General features: G+C 39.7%; 1 protein-coding gene across 16 annotated transcripts in view; it reads right to left on the reverse strand.

Annotated features, from left to right (window-relative positions):
• Nucleotides 1-15,543, reverse strand: part of ENAH (ENAH actin regulator) — a 168,902-nt gene that overhangs the window by 15,851 nt on the left and 137,508 nt on the right. For 6 of the 16 annotated variants that reach the window (XM_081124240.1, XM_081124244.1, XM_081124246.1 and 3 more), the window contains 3 exons: nt 10,482-10,566; nt 4,056-4,366; nt 2,091-2,201 (listed from right to left, as the gene is read on the reverse strand). In XM_081124240.1, coding sequence (XP_080980366.1) covers nt 2,091-2,201; nt 4,056-4,366; nt 10,482-10,566 — 507 coding nt within the window. Of the gene's footprint in view, nt 1-2,090; nt 2,874-4,055; nt 4,367-10,481; nt 10,567-15,543 lie in introns of all 16 variants that reach the window. The other 10 variants (XM_081124248.1, XM_081124239.1, XM_081124247.1 and 7 more) reach the window with 4 other exon arrangements.

The raw sequence follows: 15,543 nt of genomic DNA on the forward strand, positions 1-15,543 counted from the left end.
ATTAAAAAGATACTAAAATGTAAAGCCAAACTGTGTATAACTACTAAAGTTAAGAGTTTTATTAACAGAACTACAAAATAGATCATCTAATAAGAATTTCTTTGTTGTTCATGGGGATTTAGCAAATAAACAAAATAAATGCTTATAAAATTTGGAAGAGACGGCAGCCTTAAAAAAAAACAAACCAGTGTATCTGATGGCAGTTAGTACAGACCCCAAATAATCTGTGTAAACCTTAAGCGTTGAGACAACAAATCCTACACTAGCGAAGGCCTAGATTTACTTGTTCATAGACAGCCAAAGTGGCGGGACTGAGAGCATGAAGGATGGTGGGTCCCAGGCATCAACATCTCAAATTATTCCACATCGAATTCCAATGTGCAACGAGAACAGAGAATCACTGAAGTTACTGAATCTACTAGTACAAAGTAAAACCTCAAAAATAACTACCAGAAATCATTAAATGACACAGAGGTTGAAGTACGGAGGTGTCTTTTTTAGCCTAAAAGACAGGGCGTAAGGAAAAAATGTCCAACTCCTAAAATCACAAAGAAAATGAACAAGATCTCAACAGCAGGAAACTGACCGAGTAGCTGCTCCCTTCCTTCAGGCTTGAAAGGGGTGGTTTAGGACAAATAAAATGCTATTTGCACACTGGGAGGTACATCTTTTGAAACTGCTACCTTTGAGCAGCTACACAAGCTGAAAACATAAGCTGCTTCCAGAAGAGTCTAGAGTGTTGGGCTGTCGACCTTCCAGGTTGTCAGAGCTCTAAGGATGCAGCCGGGGGCTGTCGGACCCAGTCAGGCTAATCGCGCCTCTCCAGCCTGGTACTACAGTGGTGCCTTGGTTTTCGAACGTCTCCGTGGACGAACATTTCTGGTTACAAACGCCGTAAACCCAGACGGAAATGCTTCGGTTCTCGAACACGCCTCGGAGGTCGAACACGCGACACGGCTTCCGCAAGATCCTGAGGCCCGGCTGTGGATCCCTGGATCCCTCGGTTTTCGAATGTTTCAGAACCAGCACGGGCTTCCGGAACGGATCACGTTCGAAAACCGAGGCGCCGCTGTACTGTTGCGGTGATGCTGAACTGGAATTCTGACTCAAGATGTTTATGCAAATCTGAGACATCAACAAGAAAACTATATGCACAGCAGTAACGGGACTTACTACTTTATCCTGAGAACTGAGATTTTTTTTTTTAAAGGTGTGTTGAAATCCAGACTTGCCTTTTCTGTAATTCCTGCTAAATCCTATTTTAAAAGGGGCGGGAGGTTTGCTAACATCATCTTCCTTCCTTCCAGAGCCAGGTCCTTCTGTACTTAGAAATAACCCACACTCGGGAGACTGCGTCTTCCTCTCCCTGTGACCGTGGCAGCAAGGTCCACGCGAGGTGGTGGGAGGGGAGCACAGCTGTAGAACATGCCCCCTCTCAACTATCCCTCCAGCCAGCTCTTCTTGTCATTCTGGACCATGGAGGCCTTTGGGGCAGACACCGGGCCTGCCATCCTCTCCTCTGCCGCCTGCAAAGTCAGGCTGCTCCTCAGGGGTGAGGGGGGACACCACCCCTGGAAGTGCAATCGGGAAGCCCAACAGAGGAAAGGCAGGCCCAAACGAAACAGGGTCCGAGACTGGAACTGGGCAGAGGAGACCCTCTAGGATGACGTATGTGATGACTACAGCTGGGCACTAAAGAGATCTCTAAATTTTCCAGAAGTGAAAGGAAAACAAGTTAGATCGCATATCTATTGTGTAGATAAAGTGTGTCATGTAATGTTTTCTCAGTGAAATGGAAAAGAAATGTATGAAGGAGGCCATTAAACACTGGAAAACACCTCCAATTACGATGCTGCCGAGGATACCAAAATCTAGTTCAATCCGTAAATTCCTCATACTGATCCTCCAAATGCAATTAATCCAACAGAACACTAGGACCACTTTAATTCTGTAAATTAAAAAAAATACGGCACTATGGCATACAGATGTCCCGCTATGAAAACACTGCCCTCCCCGCTCTCCTAGGCGATCCGGGCTGCTGACAGGTAATATTTTCGGGCGATCAGCTGTCGGGGGGACGGAAGCCTTACCCGGTGGGGCTGGAGTCTCGGCCGGCTGAGAGGCTGCCTGCAAGCCTGGCTCAGAAGCAGAGGAGTCTCCCAGCACAGAGTTTAGAGGAGTCTCCGCAGAGGCGGGGGCAGCTGCAGAGGGAGAAGGGAGAACACTAGGCTTGGATGAGGGAGTTGAGGCGAGAGGGGCGCTCGGAGGAGGAGAGGCTGGAGGTCCGCAGCGTGATGGTGGCGCGAGGGGAGGCGGCGGAGGCGGCGCTGGCCCTGAGGTAGGCGGTGGGGACACCGGGTATGTGACAGAGTCCAGCAGCCCGTTGGGTGCTGTTGGCGACGGAGGCATTGGGGGCACAGGAGAAGAGACACAAACAGGGAGGACAGGCCTGGGGCCGGCAGCTTTGCCCGGGGGGCTGCTAATCATTACTGGAGGAGACGGAGGCAGGGGCGAGAAGTTGGAAGCGGACCAGGCACAGGGCCTGGCGGCCGCAGGCTGAGAGGGGGGTGCGCTCACGGGGGAGGAGGGCCGGGAGGTTTTGCTCAGAGGCCGGGGGGCCGCGGCGCAGTGGGGGAGCACGGGGTGGAAGGCCGACCCCAGGGAGGTCGCGAAACGGGTGGCGGAGTGTCGAAGTGGTGGTGTGGGGGGGGTGGAAGGAGGTGGCAGAGCGGTCACTACGGCATAATCAGGAGTGGCCTCTGACACCGCAGCTGAGATGACTTTAGCGTGGGATGGAGGAGGTGCTGGAGGAGGCTGGCAACTGGCATAGTCGGGAAGTGAGGCGCTATACGGGGAGCTGTCGGAAGGTGGCGCTGGACAGAGCGGAAAGCGGCAGCGAGAGACAGGATAAAAAAGGAGAGAAAAAGGGAGCTAGTAAAGCCACCAAACCAGCATTCAGACAAAATGTATAAAAGTAGACTACAGTTAGTACAGAGAATCAGGCACGTGTGCACGTAACCGATGCCCACCCGAGGATTTCACTCATGAACGCTTCTGAGATCTCGAAGAGGGTGAAATAAGTTTTCTTTTCTATCTAATGAGTAGGCTGATAATTAAACTGATTAGCTTATCCTTTACAAGAAAAACACAGCACTTCTCGTCTTAATTTTCCTTACTTAGTCCACCAAAAGGACATTAAGATTATACAAATAAGGACCACAAACAGAATAAGAAGCTCGGCTGTTTTTTAAAAACAGCAAATAGCCAAACTGGCAAATGTTTATTACAAAGGGCTGGGAACCCCCTAGTCAATGCTTATTTGTGGGAAAGTTTTGTTCTGTTGGCTATAACCCCAGAAAATAATTAGGCAGGTCAAGGCAAATAATTACTTCAAACAACAAACCGATCAGCCAATACTGAACCAACCCACACTGAGACTTCTCATATAGGCCATATGGAATAAAAACTAATTATTAAGTCCTATAATAAATGTTAATTTTAACGAATGTAAAAAGACTTCAAACTTTCAGTCGTATCTTACTTAACCTGTGGGTCTCTCTCAATATATTCCATCACTTAGTAATTTTCACAATACTAAAAAATATACTGAAATAAGTAGTCAGTTTTTAGGATATCTTTCACCTACTGTTTTTAATTCTTCCTTCAAAAGCTTGGGGATACGATCTTGCTGAATGGCACTAAAATATTCAAGACGATTTAAGGAGCCTCAAAAGGGAAATATAGTCCAAGTTCCTCCCATATAAAAAATTTCATAAAAACACTTATACTTTATAGCCAATTTACAGGGAGTTGGACGAATTGGAATGCCAGAATAAAAATTTCCAAGGGCTTTCTCTAAGTCTCCAAGCAATAAAAGCAATACAGAGAGAAATAAAAAGAAAATGTGAAAGTAGCGACTGCTGTGTACTTTTCCATTTCCAATCGTACCGCTTAATCCCAAGCATCTCAAGTGTGAAACATTCTAATATACGACTGCACCAAGTATCACCCAAGCTCAGATTCCAAGAACACGGAACAGCGTGTAAACGTCTTACCAGTGTTGGATATTCTCCGCTCGCGTTCCCATTCCAGCTGTTCCCTCTCTAACTGTTCCTGGCGCTCTCTCTCTTGTCTTTCGCGGTCCAGTCTCTCCAGTCTCTCCCGCTCTTGTCTTTCCCGCTCCAGGCGGTCCTGCCGCTCCCGCTCCCGCTCTTGTCTCTCTCTCTCCAGCTGCTCTTGTTCTAGGCGCTCCCTCTCCAGCCTTTCCCTCTCTGACCTCTCCCTCTCCAATCTCTCCCTTTCCATCCTTTCTCTCTCCAGCCTTTCCCGCTCCAGGTCCTTCTGTCGCTGCTGTTCTTGAAGTTGCCTGAAATTAAAAATATATATATTTTAAAGTATGCAGCTGTGGCTACTCGTGAAAAACTTATTTCTTTCTCAATGACCTTACGTGAACCTCATTTCTGATTCAAATATAAAGTGACGTAGGGCATGCAATTGGCATCTCTCCCCACGTGAAGAAAGGCTACTTAGAATAGAGGTGACTTATCAGGCTGATATAATGAAAACAATTTCTCTTAGTAGGATCATTTTTGGCTGGCTGCCTCTGCACATTATACTGATGTCTCACTTTATTCTGTATTTTTCATTAATAAAGCATGCAGATAAATGGATTTTCCAAATAACTGAACATACCACTTTAATTGACCAAGGATTATTTTAATCAATGAAAAAAATTTCTCAATTTTAATTTCCTTCCTAAAACATGACACCAAATCTTCACTGTACAAGTGAAACATTATCATTTTAGAAAATGCAATGGCTGGTCAAAGGAACAGCTTGGTAAAAGTTTCCTAAATGCGGAAAAAAAAAGACCCACAATTAAGTAAGAAATTTTCTGACATTTCTCAGAAAATAAAACTGAATAAATATGTTTTGGTCATACAATGTGGGCATTTCACATCTCTATTGATAAACAAATGAAAATGGATAAAACTAAACATAATTAAGTTTCATATTAGAAAGCTCCTGAGACCAGGGACAATACTTACGAGAGGAGGCGGTCAACTTTCGGTCCATCCTGCCTCTGAAGGCTAAACTGAGACCTGTACACTTTCATTGCTCCGACTCCCTGTTTCGATGCTGAGATTATTACTCCCCTTTTATAACTTTCAGGTAGTCGTGGTGATTTGTAAGCTATTTATAGGCATTAACTACATTAAGTTCTATGTTGAGACTAACATAGGACTGACTCATGTTTCTCAGAATGTGTTTTCTCATCACAGTCGGCCAGGCCAAGGAAGCCAAATATTAACACGTAGGAATCAAAAACGGATATCAGAAACGATACACATACGAACAGAAAACTAAACTGTACTATTATCATGTTACTACTGCAAAGGTATTAGACTAGAAAGATTTAACATCTAAGGTAAACACTCATTTGATCAACTCAATTTCACTCTCATTAAAAATATAAAAAATTTAACTTATAAAAGACACATACCGCTTGAAAAGTCAAATCATATTACAAATCATACTGTAACGAAACAGTAACCCTGTTCCCCACCCTCACCACTTCTGCTTTTGCTCCCCAGAAGCAACTGCTTTCAACACTTTGGTATTTATCTCATGTTTCTAAATACAGTAATTTGTTTAGAATGCGTCTTAGTTTTTCACACTTAGGTGTTATCTACTGACTTCCTACTAACACATGATTTAATTCCTACATCCACTAAACCCCCGATACAATCATAGCAACACTCTGGGTACATCAACAATACCCACTGGCATTACTCATGGCTGACCATACATACCTTTTAGAACAATTTTTTTCTTACTCTGGTGTTAAAAATTACTGATTTTATTTTTTTATACATCTGCTTCTTTTACTAACTCTCGATCCCGAGTTCACCCCAAACCCTCCATCAGAAATGTAACCCCTCTCAGTGTGGTCAAATGTATCAGGTGACGTACGTTTTGTTTGCTTATTTTATTTTCCCCCCAGAAACACCCCTCAGAAGCCCTGAGGCCTCCGGGCCCCACTGCCCACTTCCAGACCCCCCCCTCGGTCAGAGAGGAACGCTGCCCACTGGAAACAAAACTCCACGAAGGAAGAAGAAACCCAAGGCAGGTGCTGAGAGCAGCCAACCTAATTTTTTTTTTTTTTAAGAAATAAATGGACCACTGAAGATTACCAGGTATTTCAGGAAAACCAATAAAAGACAAATAATACAGCTCTATAAGATAATTCAAGCAAAGGAACAAAACGAGAGACTGATAATACAATTATGAATTTAGAATAAGCTATTATGAAAAAAGAAGTCATTACCCCAAAAAAAGGCTGCTAGAGATTAAAATTAAATTTCAACAGAAGGTCTATTACTGTGCTGTCCAGTTAGGTGGCCATGAGTGGTTAAGACGGGCTCTTAAGCACTTGTAACATGGCTAGTCCGAGCTGAAATGTACTCTAAGTGTAAAACATATATCAAATTTTGAAGATTCAGTATGAAAAATAGAATGTAAAATATCTTAACATTTTTATACTTCTTTCATGTTGAAATGATAGTATTTTTGTATATGTTGGGTTAAATAAAATAGGCTGTTAAAATTAATTTCACCTATTTCTTTTTACTTTTGCTAATATGGCTACTAGAAAACTTTAAGTTACGTATGCGGCTCATATTATATTTCTATTGGATAGTACTACTCTAGAATATATGGTTAAAGATATCACCAAGAATACAGAACCAAAAAAGGCACAAAAGAGAAGAGTATCCTAAGGAAATAATGCAGGAGGTCCCGCATCTGACCAGTAGGAGTTCCCCTGAACAGGGAACAGAGAAATCAGAGAAGGAAATGGTGAAAGAAATTTTTAAAAATTTTAAGAGGTGTAGATAAGTCATCAAATGGAAAAAGACCACTAAATATTAAGCTACATAAATGGGATAAAAATCCAAAACACTAAAAATTGCATCTAGTCGCATCTTTGTGGAAACAGACTATCATGGTTAATGTGAAGGTTTAAAAGGATTCAGGGGCGAGGGGTGAGATCATCTACAGACATGAAGACAAAGATTAATGCCGGTGTGCAAAGTACAGCAAGGAAATATAGTCGTTAATACTGTAATAACTACGTATGGTGCCAGGTGGGTGCCGGAAACACTTTGTAGAGTATATGATTGGCTACCCACTCTGCTGTACGCCTGAAACTACTACAAAATAACAGTGAATGTAAATAAATATTTTTTTAATTAAAATTTTTTAAGTTTAATGACAGTTATAGAAAGACTGCAAATGTCCAAGGGTAACACTGAAAATAGAGAAACGGTTCATCTGCCAAAACCAGGTGACAGAGCAGAAGAAAAGGGACAGGAAAGTGTGCTGAACTGCTGTGTTTCCCTTACAGAGTGAGGAGTTAGAGATACTGTCTGAAGTTAAGACACAGATTCAATCTGAAAAAGAAACCAGCAGAGGCCCTAAAAATAATAACCCCGTAGAATTGGCAAGGGAAGGGAAGAAACCTTCATTTTTCATTGGGGAGAGTCAATAGCTACTGTCTATAACTTGATTAATCAAAAATTAGAAAAACATAAACATATCAGTTATTGCTATCAGGAAGTCATCCTAAATACTAAAAGTAAAAAATGCTTAAAAGTGCTTCACTCATTCTGGGGATTAAAATGAGGGGAAGAGCGCGGTCATGTAGCAGATTACCTGTCCGTTTTAGACCCTCTTGTACTGTTTAAGATATTCTTTGCTGTGTGCAAAAAAAGTTTTTAGAAAATTAACCTGGCTGCAATGAAGTAGGAATAGCTGAAAAGGATCTTGGTGAAAGACAGAAAATTCACCTAGAAAACGATCACAGTACATAAGAGAATAAATATTGGAGAAAGCTATTAGAGAAAAAAAATAAGGTATAGCTAGAAACTGTGAGTAAAGATACTAGCAAACTTTCTAAGCTGAAAATTTGAGAAAAATAGGAAAGAGAAGAAGAAATGTGCCTTAAGGATGAAATCACAAGAGTTGAGGTGTCAGCAGGACCCCCAAGTGGATGAGCTCCACACAGGAATTCTCACTGAAGATGCACGTTGGAAGTTAGGGGGTCTGCGACCTTCTGAAACTATACGCAGGTTTGCCTGTAAATGCACGCCTGTGTGTGCACACACACACAGATATCTGAAAGGTTGGGAGCTGGATACAAGAGGGCAGCAGTCCACTGCTTCAACCCAATTCTCAAAAGGATCCATGACTCTACTGCATTTAGCTGGAAACAGGGGCCTGGACCTCATGCGCATGGTCACAGTGGGAGCTATAGATTTGGAAGCCATCAGCATAAAAGGGCCGAGAGAAAACTACAACATCCAACCAAATCATTAATTTTTCAAAGGGTATACTGTGTACAGAATGAAAAAGATAGCTAAGTGCAAAACCTCATAAAAAAAAAAAAAAAAAAAAAGAGGTACACAAAAGAACTAGCAGAAAGGGGAGACACTACAGTATAGAAAGGAAGGTAGAAAATTTAAGCTGGAAGCGAAGCAGCATGTCCAGCAGCTTTGTGGAGACACAAAGCAAATTTTATGAGATTAAAAGGCAAATGGGTAGAGAGGGAAGGAATAGAGATGGCATTAATATTGAGAAAGAAATGGGTTTGGAAGGTCTGCCTAAAAGGAAGGAGAGTCTGTGCATGACTATGGACAGAAAATAATTTTAAAATTCATACCACTTCTTCAGAAATTTGGATTTCACCCTTCAAAATGACTAAGTTAAAGTCTTCCACTAAACAAGTAAGTAACATAAACAACATCCCCACTCTTCAAGCCCTGAAGTATCTACTTACACACAGACAGAAAAACCCGTAGTCCAGATGAGCACTTTGATTGGAGAAAAAATATCTAAGAGGCATGGAGTTTTCATAGCAACTACTAAAAATTCACTCAATCCTCATTTCCAACTGAAATTGCATGCTGCAAGTTCTTGGCAACCCTTTGTGCAGTGAATCACCCATCTGTGACCCGTAACAAGCCAGCAGTCCCTTAGATGGTGTCTGTTTCTATTCTGCATTGTCCTGCCTCTAGCAACTGTCTCGGATTACTTGCTTGCCCACTGCGTATTAACCGAAATTATGTAATAAGTTCTGGGTTTTCTCCTGGTTCCTCCTAGTTTTCTGTAAATGGGTTAGTCCTAATATTACCATGATCATTCTTTTTATTAATTACATCCTGGTGTGTGGGTGTGTACGTAGCTATGTGTCTCTATATGTGTGTGTACAATATCATTACAGTTTCTAACTCAGAATTATTCTGCTGTGTTTAAAACTCTCAATATGGAACTGAAATTATTACATCTTTTAAGCTTTCCTTATTTTTACAGAAACTGAATTTTATTTATAAAATCTGGTCATTACAGCCTCACTCAAAAGAGATAGATTTTCACCAAATTTGGAGGCTATTTCAGGAGAAATCTACCTGAATATAAAGGCTATGGCAAAAAAATAAAAAATCATTTGGAAGATCCCGGAGGGCCTTCCTCAAGAGATAAGCAGTTTTACACCAGAGCAGCAAACACAGAACCACGGCAAGAGACTCCTTTGAATCTCATTTGTAAAGGAAACAGGACACGTGTATTAAAGACAACACAGAGAATGTGAAGAATGGTTCACATATAAGGTCCAAATCAAAGGTCTCAAGAAGAAATGCTGGCTTGTCGTGGAGCAAACGCTTCTCAGCTGGAAAAATCCATCCACGCAACAGTTTCCAACTCTCCAGAACGGGTGGCCTAATAGTGATAGGTCTAAAACACCTCTAAAAAGTTTTCATTTGTTTAAAAACGGGACACCTGGTTTGACTAGCTCAGTTCTGGTTGTCAACCATATCTGAATTTTAAAAACTATTCTGTTACAAACTAGCTTATCATTCTGAGGTTCTGCCAATTCAGGAAAACTACACCTAAATGAGTCTATATTATAATTTCAAGTATATTTATAAACTGCACTAAAATAATGAAGGTAATGTTATTGATCTCACTCAATCAGCAGTTTGGTCATAAACAGAACGATTTTGTATTCCATTACTACACCCAATGGTAGTATCTCAAGATCAAGGCCTTATATAAATGGCCGGCACTATTTCAACTTTCTAGTTAAGTTAGTCACGTGAAAGCCATAATCATCACAAATTAATCTATAAAAATAAGACTCCTTGAAGTATAATGACATTTTTATGCTATTTAAAATACTTAAACTTACATGAGTATGATTTTTTACCATTAAGCAGATACGAAATTTTATTAACATCTTTTGTCCAGCATAACAAGAGTCTGTTCATTTCTTAATGGTGATTCCAAAACTTAATAATATAACAATAAAAGTTCTGACTTTCAAATGACTAATGAGACATAATCTATTTTCAATATTAGGATGTTCATAGTTTGGTCTTCCACAGTAGAATGAAAAAGCATAAACAATAAATAACTGGCAAATTTACCTTCTTTGAATTTCCAATTCTTCTTGTGATGGTCCATTTTGAACTTGGGCAGGTAGCTGTGAATTTTGTCTAGGCAATGTTGGCCCTAAAAAGGGAGGAAAACATTATAGATAAACATTATCTTGATATTTAGCTGGCCAGAGACAAAACCATAAGAATAACATAAAACCATCACATATTTACAAATGTATCTTCTTTTTGTTTAGCAAAATAAAAGATAAGCTTTACATAACACAACAGCAAATGAAAGACTGCAACATAATACTGTCGTCATCTCCAAAGCCTTACTCGAAACGAATGGAAAACGTCCACAATAAAGGAAAAATGAACATTTACATATGAAGAGCTTGGGTACAAGTGTTCGATGGGCACCTGGATGGGCACCTAAGCTTGACATTTTCTAAGACAATGAGACATTCTCTTAGGGGTGTTTATTCATGAAGTGGAGAGGGAGAACTTAAATGAAAAATCAGAATTCAAAAACTCACCTAAATAGAACACTGGAAATGAAAAACAGGAGAGAGAGAGCATGAGAACCTTATTACTAGACTGATATATGCTAATGCATTTATCAAGGTTGCTCAGTTTAAGCTGCCATTCTTATTTAATGGCCTGGCATTGAGCACTGGTAAAAAAAACAAAACAAAACAAAAAAACAAAAACAAAATAACATTTGCTAAACTTAATATATAATTAAGCCACTTATCTGAATTTTTAATGTAACAGAGGTAACCTTAACTTTTCACCTAAGGTATAAAACAAAACCAAACCCTGCATTCAAATCAACATGGTCCTGTCGTGAGAAACTAAAGACCATCCATCCCACATATCATTACAAAAGGCAGACCTATTGTTAGCATCTGATGAAGAATGCCACTAAATTATAGGACATTTTAATGTCACTGGATATAAAAACTGAATGTATCATAAAATGAGAGAGGGTTACAAGAGAACAGTTTTGAAATCTAATCCAGGAGACAAGAAAATAAATAGTTACCTTCCTCTCTTGGAGAGAAATATGTGAGTAATGATGTGCTGTACATATCTGTGAATCCTAGTGCCAGCAAATGCCCCTAGCACATATTTTAAAAGTATTTCACAGACCACTAGTAAAAAAAATGGTCAATAAATAACTGCTTCTAAAGGAAGTTCTTCTAACCCACGAAAGTAACAGCACAAAGTATTTTATACTAGTGGAGTAGACTTCGCAACCCGAAAAATTAGATTCATTCAAATGTCGATATAGAACTGGTTGATCCCAAGTGTAAAAAAAACCAAATAATTTATCTGAACTTACCTACTAATTTTTCCCTCATCTCTTTACACATTTTTACATTAATCATTTAATTTGTCCTCTAAAGACAAATTAGATGACAACTGCGGTGATATATTTCATTAGATTTCCTAAGTGTCTGCTATTTTGAGAACCATATAAAGGAAATATAAAAATGTATTAATCCTACGTAATCAGTAACAACAAAAAAATCAGAAAGTTTTTAAAATTAAAATTAAATACACGCTTAAATGTTTGCATAACTGAAAACCTATCACGTGGCTAGTGAACAGACTAGAATTCTTGCCTTCTTTAGAAAATTAGCACAACTGGAAAAAATACAGTCGTGCTAAGCCATACACTAATGTTTAACACTCTACAGGAAAAAGACATCTTGTCTTTTTTGGCAGAAGAAGGTAGGAGGGTAACTGAGAAAACAGAAATTATTTGGGGGAAATATTTTATATATCCAAAGTTCTATTTATCTAGAGAGGTTAAATGGGCAACTCACAAGGCTACTTTGGTTTAACTACTTCTATGAAATGCTGTTTATGTATTTAAGTAAAACTCAAGCTGCTGAAATAATTAAATGGCTGGGTGTCGGGAGGTTACACTTCTTGGCGTCCAGCTCAAGATGAAGGGGACACGCTACTGGGCCGAGGACAGGGCAGGGCAGGCGCTGTATCTTCCACGATATTAACAGGCTCAACTCGCCAATTAAAGGCTATCGCTGCAAGTTTTAACTCCAATATATAAATTCAAGAGAAAGACTCCATTGGCTTTATTAAACGGGTTTTTTTCCAAAAAAACTAACCAAAGTTGATGCAACTCACAAAAGAATCTCAATGAGAAAAAATACCTTTGAACAATTCATAGAAACTTTTTTTTTAAGTTAAAAGTTTACTCGAAACTTTTTTTAAAAGAAGTTTTATTTCCTGGTTCATATCATTAATTATAAAAATAATTTGCTACAGTTTATTAACGCAGCTGAGAAACAAATAAAAACTTCATGGAAGGTCCTTTTTAAATGGGGGGGGGGGGGAGTTTAATCCAAGGACAACTCTTAAAATTCTTTCTACGCGGTTCTTTGTGACAATGGCCTATTTGTCCTTCCACAGACTTTCCTTAAATGGGGGGCAGGGGAGGAGAAGCGGTCCCCTTGGCGTCGCCCCACATCTGTATCTAATCTGGTGGTTGTGTCTGCTTTTTCGTCAATGTTGTCGAGTCACAAAAACGAGCACCCTGAAATGGGTGCGCGTTAAACAGAGAGTACACGATGGGTCCTGGGGACTCTGAACGACAGGCCCGCGGTCACCTTTCTGCTTGTCAAGCCTTCACTGGGTCAGACAACGGGCGAGTTATACCAAAGGCACCACACACAACGTGACGCAGCACCTAAGGCTGGGCAGGGCTGCCAGCTGCGGCCGTATTTTCTGGAATATAACTCGCTTCCTTCATATAGGTCGTTCTCCTCTAGGAGCATCTGTGCTCCCACCGAATGCAAGGTGGCAACACCACTGGGCAAAATATCAACATTTTATGAGCATCATGTGGTGGTTAACAGTTCTCTTTCCGAAAACAGAGAAGAAACAAGTAAATCTGCTTTGTTCCTACTATGTTATCATAAAGAATAGCTATTTGAGGGCTAGTTGGGTTAGTTTTCTCGGTTTTATTGGCACAGCCAAAAACAATCAATGGTGGACCTTACTTTGTCCTGGCTAGAATTCAAAATGTGTGAACTACCATTTCTAATAAAGAAAATGTGTCTTGTAAGTGATGGAAGGTAGAAGAGAATCTCTCTCTAAACCAGGAGTGAACGGCAATTCGGTCTTGACTTCAATATTGAGTTTTGGCCAAAGCACATTTCACTTACTATAACATTTTAATTTTCACAAATATCGTTTCACACTTAGCCCCAGACTATTTAAAAACACAGGACCAAAAGACAAATAGGTGTTATTATACACAATACAATCAAGTTTAAACTCAGCAATGTGGTAATTATTGTTTGTACAATTCAAGATAATCATGGGGGAAATTTGCTTTTTAACACGTAATTTTACAACTTGGAAAGTTAAGCTAAATCAATCTCTTCTCTGCAACTGCGTACAATGTACTATTATTCTGCAGGTGGGACTCAACATATTCAGTACTAAGTATAGAACATGAAGTAGGTTTTCAAAAAGACTAAAGAGTCCTAAAAACACAAATACGAATAATCATTCACGGCTAGTTCAAACGAGGGCCTGGAAGGACCTCCAAAAGGAGGCAGAAAATTCAGAATTAAAAGTTACTCATGAAACACTTAATCTGCAATGATTAACTGTGGATTCTGGGGAGGAGAGGGGGGAATCTATAAAGAGCCGAACTGTGTAACTGTGTCACCTGGAGTAATCATTAGATATAACAAGAAATACACTAGAATTTTCATTTTTGGAAATGTATAACGCGTGCTTCTTTGCCTAAACCAGCAAGTCCATAAATTTTAAAACAATTCTCTTTATAGGTAAAAAAAAAAAAAAAGCAGCAATGCCAGTAATCCTGAAGAATCATATCAAAAACTGAGTCATGTGGATAAAGTACTTATACACAGCTGAACTGTTTATATAAAATTTTAGCAGTATATCATTTTATAATTTTATCTGTCATTTAAAAATCTGGCCAGGTATATAGGAGTCAAAAAAAAAAGTATATATGAGGTTTTTTTTAAAAGGCTCTTAAGATTTGAAAGTTACTTTCTGAACTTGGGTTTTCAAAACAGAAAGTTTTGGAATCAAATGATGATAAAAGAAGTCCGACAAGGGTGTGTGTGTAGATACAGCCTCGTGTCAGGATAAGTGTATGCCCTAGCGGATTAACCGGCATCTGGGGTGGCTAAGCGACAGATCTGTTGTCTACACAAACAATACCTACATGTGCACACTTGTGTAGTATATGAGCGTGAAAGAAAACACTCAATAAGCCTAAATTCACTCCTAAACCACAGACACCTAAACTACTGAATAAAGGAGGCTGTTGATCAGAAGTCAACCTATCAAAGCAAGGAAGAGCCTACGTGTGCCTGGCCACGTGCACGCCTACAAATTAATGCAAGTTAAGCAAAAGCTCCCTTCCAATAAGGCACATTTACACTCCCCAAATCATAGTAAGATGGATGTAATTTTCCCCCTTAAATTCCAAATTAAAAGATTGTTCGCAAACAAAATAGTTAGAAACAAAAAGGAAGAAACAAAAAACCGCTCTCGTTCATGTTGAAAACAGGGATTAGTTTTAAGATCCTAATTCTAACTAAATCCTCACACTGAGACGCCAACTCAAAAGCTGACCAAATCGCCTACATGAACCACGACAAATATCACAACATAAAACGGTAGCTTGCTGTGTATATCCCAAATACCACAAACCAGACTATGGCCTAAGGAAACAAAAGTTATGGAAATGTGCAATTAGTATGTACCACAGCTTGAAAAGGTAATGGAAACAAACATAATGTTGCTTACCACAGAAAATACATCGCAAATTAGTGCTGTCCTGGGTAGCAGTAACCTTGCTCTGGGCTGCAACAGACACCTTGGTGTTAGAAGCTCCAAAGGACAAGGGGACCATCTGAAGAACTTGACATAAGCTAAAAGGTGCTTTGAAAGGTTCGAAATGTACTTATACATACGTCCTATCTAGATCCTCATTCTGGAAGCTCTGTAATTTAATAAAAACGTATCCTCTTTAACATTCGCTTTATAAAAAAAGTTAGGTGTAATCTTATTTGTGGAAAGACCCTGGAAGCCACAG

This window comes from Miniopterus schreibersii (assembly GCF_964146895.1).
Source record: "Miniopterus schreibersii genome assembly, chromosome: 21".
Classification (NCBI taxonomy): Eukaryota; Metazoa; Chordata; class Mammalia; order Chiroptera; family Miniopteridae; genus Miniopterus; species Miniopterus schreibersii.